Source organism: Montipora capricornis, chromosome 3 (assembly GCF_036669925.1).
Source record: "Montipora capricornis isolate CH-2021 chromosome 3, ASM3666992v2, whole genome shotgun sequence".
Lineage (NCBI taxonomy): Eukaryota > Metazoa > Cnidaria > Anthozoa > Scleractinia > Acroporidae > Montipora > Montipora capricornis.
Window position 1 is genome coordinate 13873711 of NC_090885.1, and position 7650 is coordinate 13881360.

At 39.6% G+C, this 7650-nt stretch overlaps 1 protein-coding gene across 1 annotated transcript; it reads left to right on the forward strand.

The window, feature by feature from the left end:
• Positions 1-2118: 2118 nt before the first annotated feature.
• On the forward strand, positions 2119-3831 carry LOC138042298 (uncharacterized). Its single transcript, XM_068888147.1, has one exon. It carries the CDS (start codon positions 2720-2722, stop codon positions 3215-3217), a length of 498 nt encoding a protein of 165 aa, XP_068744248.1. The 5' UTR covers positions 2119-2719; the 3' UTR covers positions 3218-3831.
• Positions 3832-7650: the final 3819 nt, after the last annotated feature.

The window sequence follows — 7650 nt, forward strand, 5'->3', positions numbered from 1 at the left end:
GACTAAAAATAACAAACAACGCATGTTGTAAAACTTTTTATTAACTTGACGTTTCGTATGCTCCAACATACATCTTCAGAAGTACTTTAGGTAACCGTTACTTCTGAAGATGGAGCATACGAAACGTCAAGTTCATAATACGTTTTACAACATGCGTTGTCTCGTTATGTTCATAACCGCAGTTTGTTTGTTATTCTTTTCTTGTTTTTTGACTGTGCGGGGTTTGGGTCTTTCCCTCCTTGAGGTGAATGACGTCATTCCCATCTTCCTTAGCGTCTCTCTATATCTTAACCTCCTTTCTCCCGTCACCATCTTTTTCCAACATGGACGCCTGCTGAACGGAACCTCCGTTGCTTCTTTTCCCCACAAAAAGTAAGTTTTAAGTATTTTTACTTCACACGGATTTGCTTGACACACTTGCGTGACCCAAGTTGGGAGATTTCCTCTTGATCCATCCTCTTTTCACTTTGGGAGAATTCGAAAATACGATCTAAAACACATGAAGATTAGTGAGATCTTAATGAGATGCAAAACGTCATTTTGACGTCATCCACCTTTTTAATGAGCTTTTTAACCATACAATCCCTCGTTTTTCACGTGCAAATTTTATGCATGTGGCGTCATGCATCTAATTAGGTCCGTATCGATACGACTGCAGTGTTAAAGAGGTTCTTCCCGTTGTGAAGGGATGTTTACATAAATTAAGAATGAAGAGAGCTATATTCCTGTTCTGCATTGTCGTGATTAGCCGGCGAATAATACTGTCGACAAAGGGTGCGGTGGATATTTAAGAACTATTTACGGAAGTGGAGGTGGCTAGTCAGGGGCGGATCTAGGAAAAAAGTGCTGGTATTCTGCAAACAAAACAAAAAACCTCAACAGTCAGCTACGCCATTCCTTATTAGTGGTACGCCCCCCTCCTAAGAAAAATCTTGGATCTTGCTAGTGTTGTACATTTACTGAGCCACGAAGCGAGACTCAACAAAGGGCATCGGCTGATATCTGCCAACACGACCGTCAATAACTATACCCAACAAAGAATTTAATTTGAACTGAACCATTTTATCTGCTTGCAGTTAAATTAAAATCGCAAATTAGAGGATAGGCTGCAGTAATTTCAGTCAATTCAGGGAAATGTCCAACTGCTCTTTATCCAAATTGGGAAAAATTAATTTTCTTTTCTTGAGTGTTATCGCTAAGTACAACTGCACGATGCATACTGTATAATTGATTACGACGAACCCGCGACAACGAAAGAATCACTGTAGCATACCAAAAAAAAAAATTAAACAGTGGATAGCAATATTGCCCCCCATCACAAGTCACTTAACGGATAAGAACAGCCATAAACATTCGGTGAAGGGCTCTAGTTTCAAATTAATTGAATGTCCGAGAAGGGTGGTTTAATCTTAAAGGAAGGATCATTGAAATATTCACGAAAAAGACATATAATGATGCACAAGCACGGCGAAAGAAAATGACAGTCGTGAAAAGTCTGCGAATAATTTTTCAAACATTTTTATCCCTCAGGCAATGATAGTCCGCACATTGTTTGAAATTACGAGGAAAATCTTAGCAGGAAATCTATCGTAACAATAATAAATTTACATTATCGCTTACCTCTCGGTCAGAACATTAAAATGAAAGCTAAAGAGAGTTTATTCAGACAATAACATAACAACCACAAAGCATTAAGGTAAACAGGTGAAATTGTACAAAGAACAGTTATTCTGTCCCCGAAAATTTTCTTGAGAGAAAATTGAAGTATATCGCTGCCCAACGAATAGGCTACAACATTAAATAAAAGACCCGACAGTGCAAACGAAAGAACCAATTTATTTGATTCATAACTCGTTTCTCATTGTTGCGAAAGCATTATTCGAAACTGTAAACTAACACTTTCTAGCGATGGTCGGCTGTTCTCCTAATAGCACTTCCAAATATAATTTAACAGAAGTTTTACCATGTGATTCTTAATTTGTGTGGATAATAAATTTTAAAACAAATTCAGGGAAACAGCATTCGGTCGTAATTCAGGATGAAAATCGAAAATGCAATCAAAATGTTATATTTAAAAGACGAATTTCAAAAAAAAAATTAAAGCTCGCATAAATTAACTTGCACGCGCTAAATCACCATTTATGCTGTGTTTGGCCAGCTAATTTATCATCTATAGCCAGCGAGCTAAAAAGAAAACACACAAAGGCGATAGAAAGAAGAGTTCAAACAATGGATCTCTTCGGTAGCCAATAGTGCGCTTTTTGCAAGCAGATGTTTGGCTAATGACTCGAACCGACTTTCTTCGTTGTGATTCAAACAGGTAACACCATATGTTTCGTGGTCAGTTTTTCTCATGGAAAGCAACGATAACAAGGCGAATTTTACGTCCGGCATAGCGCGCAAGGGCGGATTTGTTCAATGCATTGAGCAGTTTAGTTCGCTAGACGGTTTGGAAAGCCCCGTGAGAGCCTGTGGTAAGACCTGTGTCGACTGAAATTACTGAGTGAACTGTGTGAAAGGAGTTGTAGTCGCAAACTGCCTCGTCTATGTTATAGCTGAGATATCATACACAGTTCACACGCGGGATAGAAAGAGCAGCCAAACAGGCGATAACATATAAATAAAACAAGGCGGACATTTTAAAACGGAGGGCAGTAGCTAATATCCGGCGTCCGATTTTAAATAACACTTTTCGTGCTTGAAAGCATTACACTACTGAATGGCATTGCGATTTGGAAACACAACAAGGCTTCATCACATTGACTTTCCCACCGCATCAGCAGAAAGTGAGACGCGAACAGGTATTCATTCTATTCAAAATAGAGCAGTTACCCAAGCGGAGATCATGAAACCCACGGCATCAACACCAGGAAGTCAACAGAAAACTGGAAAGATTAATGTGCGGGTTCGTAAAAACCGACAAGAGAAGGAAACCACCCGAAAGACTCGATCGTCTTTGCCTTCTACACAAATAAAAAGCGAAAATTCAAACAGCACTGAAAGTTGCGGTTTAACACAAGAGGACCCCAGTAATTCGACTAGCAAAGATTTAACTCAACAAACTGGAGTGTGCTACATGAACTTGACCGTTGAGTGGGATGTCTTGGACTCCTTCTCAGAGTTTGCGGCCTTTCTAGAAGTTCAAAATCCCATATGTCCTGCACATCTCATAGACACTCCAGAGAAGCTTCTCAGCGTTTTGTCATGCGAACTTTGAAGAGACACGATCAGCCTGCGAAACATGGCTCAACTGGAGCACATACTGCATTTTTAAGTGCCAACAAAAATAATTTTCTGACAAAGTGATCCCTGCTTAAACTCGACGGAACACAAAGAGTTAAACATTCCCTCAAAACGTCAAACCTACGTTGTTTTAAAATACGTAAGTTCTGTGGCAAACGTAAAGGGAAAAACGGTAAGGCAGTACATGGATTGATTTCTCTTTGCGTGCGTGGAATCTCAAGCGTTGTCATTCTCATTATTTTAATAGCTCCCAAAGTTCTCGCTAACGATAAGAACAAAAAGTTAACGCTCTGTGACATAAGCCCACAGCAACTGTAGCTTTGATTGCTTGTGAATTTTTAACAAGCAATTGTAACTATTCCAGCCTATTCACGTAAATGTATGTATGACTGGTATACGCAAGTTCAACCATGAGTTTCCTTTTAAGTGGCGTATGCTACTTTGAATAAAGTACATCATTTACGTATAACGCGGCTATGAGTGATAACAATCTGGTTCTTTCGAAGTGATTAATATTCCTCCATGTTCGCCACCTGTATGAGATTGATCGACAAACTGTGATCGTCCCTATTAAATTGTGGTCGAAAATTTATCATGTTTAAAGTGAAAACCGTTCTTTACGTTGATTTTCATGTCAGCTTTGTGAAGATTTAATGTTGAATTTATTAGCAACGTTCAATAATGAACAAAGACAAAAGCACAGGATTTTGTTTAAATAAAATATTCGAAATCAATTCTAGGCCGATAGTGATAGATAACTTTGAAAATGAGTCTCTTAGAACTTTCATCAGGGGAGGAAGAAATGTTGATCGCATTGAAAAAAGAAAACATTTGTGTGATTTTCTGAGAGCCATTTCGCTGAAAAACTTATGTTGAATCGAAAAGATCTGATCAGGCGTTTATCACGACTCAAAAAATTATTACTTAACGATTCTTTTATCCGGTTGCCTATCATTCACAGAACCGGCACGTTTTACACCATGTTTCAAAAAGTTTGACAATAGAAAAGGAACGAAGCGTTTGCCGATATGATTCGTTATAATTAACCAAAACACGTTGTGAGATTCCTTTGTTAGGCTTTTTGTTAAGACACTTTTACGGAAATTGTGGATAGTTAGTTGCAAATTATCAGAATTTATTTTTCCTCTTTTTTCTTCTTAAGATAACGAGGGCATAGGAGGGAATTGTTTGTAGTCTTTCAATACTCTTGACAAAGGTCGCTTGAATTTTCCCTTTGCGTTTATTAGTGTTTAATGATTTCATCGACAGGTCAAAACAATCTATGGCCCGCGTTCAGTGGTACCCATCCTTTCGTCGTGTTTCCAGTTTTTTTTTTTTTTGGTCCTGTCAAGCCGCTGTAAACGCCGAATACTTCTTTCATTTTATAGTCAGAGTATCTGATTTCACATGTTCTTTAGCTTCACGCCTTTTTTCGACGCTTTTAAGTCTTTCACGAGTGAAGGAATAATGTTACTGTTCACTTCGAATCGACAGTACGATTTTCTTTCATGGCATCCTAATGATGGAGGTCAAAATGAAGACTTCATTTGTTAAATTTGATCTTTCGAACGATCCTTTCATCTATCTCATCTTCCATTAGGACAAAAATAAGCTACCCTAAACAATTTTAAACGAAAACAATGAGCAGCTGAATAACCACTTTTTAATGGAACAGCGCAGCTTTTCCGCAAACAATGGTAACCTCGTGATAACGAGTCAGCACTTGGTAATTTTGTTTGGTTTCCTATTTTTGTTTTTAACTGTTTTGTTTTAAGTTATTTGATATCTGTGGTGAGGGTAATCAGACACTTGCGAACAAAAAATCCTCTGATCAATTCACAATCTCTAACCTGTGTTACTGGATTTTCAAAGAGCGGGGCAGATTTAGACTATTATTCATCCTACAGATTCCGTTTTAATTATTTACGTACTTGTTTCCCAAAGCTTGCATGTTCTTATATAATTACCGGCCTTGGTATCCGAAGCAATTGATCTTTTGAAAACTGATCTGAAGCTTTCACAATGTTGGGTCGTACTTGAGAGCATCTGTACACCAGCCGCTAAAACATTCTGAAGTGCAGGAGTCTTCTTGGGTAGCACGAATTTCCTCATTAACGTTCGACACCCAGAAAGTCTATAATACAGCTGCCGCATTTCAAAATTCACTGGCAGTAAAAAATATCGCAAGGAGGTTTGTAAGTGTTCGTTGAAATACTCTTTGCAAGACTGCTATTAAAAAAGCAATTTCAGGCCACAGTAGGCGACCAAAGAATACTTGGGGAAAAGAGGCATTGGGAAATTTTTGACGGGCTCACATCGATTCGGAAGTTCCGTAGAAGGAGTGTGGACATCAAGCTTCCATTTTGTGGTGTCATCAAAGAGCCTAGATGCCCTGTCAGCGACAATATTGTCCCTCCCTTCCCTCCCTGGAATATATTTGCAGTTCGCCAATTACCTCTCGGTATGCACCACTCCCATATTTCTCTTGTCATATTATTACATCATAATGGAAAGAGTGCCCCCCCCCCCTCCCACCCCACATGTGAAACGATCGGTGATCTTAACAGATCGCTTAGGTCCCGATATCTTGCTAGTGTTAACAATGAAAAGACAAGTTTTGCATCGTGAGCGCGCGCATTTGAAAGTGCCGGGTTGCTCGTTAGTTTTGAGCGCGCTTCTAACTAAAAAGTTGCTTACGTTTTTGTCGCGTTTGAATGAAATAAGTGGAGGTTGCGAAAAGATTCTACCAGTCTCGGGATCATTTTGGAGTAATTTAAAATTACTAAGAATGATGCTTTTGACTGCGTGATTATGAGGATGGAAAGTGAGGGTGAACTAGCAAGATATCGGGACCTAAGCGATCTGTTAAGATCACCGATCGTTTCACATGTACCTCCGCAAATGTCATTTATTGCATAACCTGCACGTTATGCGATAAATTATACATTGGTGAGACAGGTAGACGACTAGGTGACCGATTCCGCGAACACCTTCGCGATGTTGAGAAGAATGACAAGGATGCATCCAAGCCAGTCGCTCGCCATTTTAATCTGCCTAACCACTCCAAAAAACACATGGCTATCTGCGGCCTTTCCCTACATCTAGGTACGACGGAAAGCCGCAAGAATCTGGAACAAAAATTCATCTTTCAAATCGGCACCCTTAATCCTCACGGTATTAACGAACGCTTTTCATTTAACTAATATATTCCTATTTTTCACGTTGCCATGTTACCACCAATAGCGTAGCTCCTACTCTACTATAAAAACTACACGTAACCCATAATCCCTCGATTCGCTCTGACGAAGGGCTAACGCTCGAAACGTCAGCTTTTAGAATCTCTGTACGGTGGCCAATTTACATTATCAACTCCGTTGATAAAACCAAATTTTTGAATAATAGATATCCACCAATTAATATCTGACCTAACCTGCGATCAGGCGTACTTTTCTTTAGACAGAGCTAGCGCGAAAAGGTACACCTGATACAGTTTCTTAATTAACGAGTTGTCTGCCCGTAGTCCAGAATCTGGACTGTACTCTGATTGGCCGAAAAAGAATTAATCTCTTGGAGCCTCGCTCCGATTGGTTACAGAATTCCAAATCACACTTAACAGCGGTTAACAGCTGATCAAATTATGGCCGCCGAGAAGGATTTTAACAGGAATGATGTTTAGGTTCTGTTTGCTGTTGCTTCGACCTCAGAAGTTTTTCAAAAATCTTTAAAGGAAGAGCAGAGAGAATGCATCCGAAGAATGGACAGTTTGTCTAAAAGAACACTTCCTACGGGATTGGGTAATAGTTATTCACAGTTCCGAACATTCTAAAAAAAATACATCGTTCCACTTTCACCGACTCGAAAACGTTTGTAGTTGTGGTAAATCCTTTGGAATATATTTTTAACATACTTAATATCCAAATCAACTTTAAACAAGTCACGAGGACATATCTTAAGATCGTTATTGGCTGAGGCTATCAATAGGATAGAGTGTGACAGGCTCTTCCAGAGTTCCTTGGGAGCTGGCATAGTTGATTTCTTTTCCACTGTCTCCCCAATCACCCCTGTATGACAGGCTACGGGTATTATCTTTTCATCAGGAAGTCCTGCAATTTCTGGGCTGTAGCCCATATTTCAGCGTTTACTTTAGTAATCCGCAAAAGATTACAGTTTCCGGGTCTTATACTCTGTTCCGTACGCTTCTCCTGCTTCTTTAAAACTTGGTCGTTCCAGGCAGAAGCTAAAATGTTACCGAGGACTCTGGCGATTTTCTCATTTATCGGCTTGTCATTGTGCTCGTCTTTTGTACCCTCCTGTACTAGGACTTCTACTGAACCATCAGTAGGCTGATTAGGTCTGAGCTAGATCATTGCGCCCTTCTCTTCGCCCGCGTCGTCTTGGACGTCTCTC

Coding starts and splice junctions, on each gene's coding strand:
- LOC138042298 (XM_068888147.1), top strand. CDS start 2,720: ATGGCATTGCGATTTGGAAACACAACAAGGCTTCATCACATTGACTTT.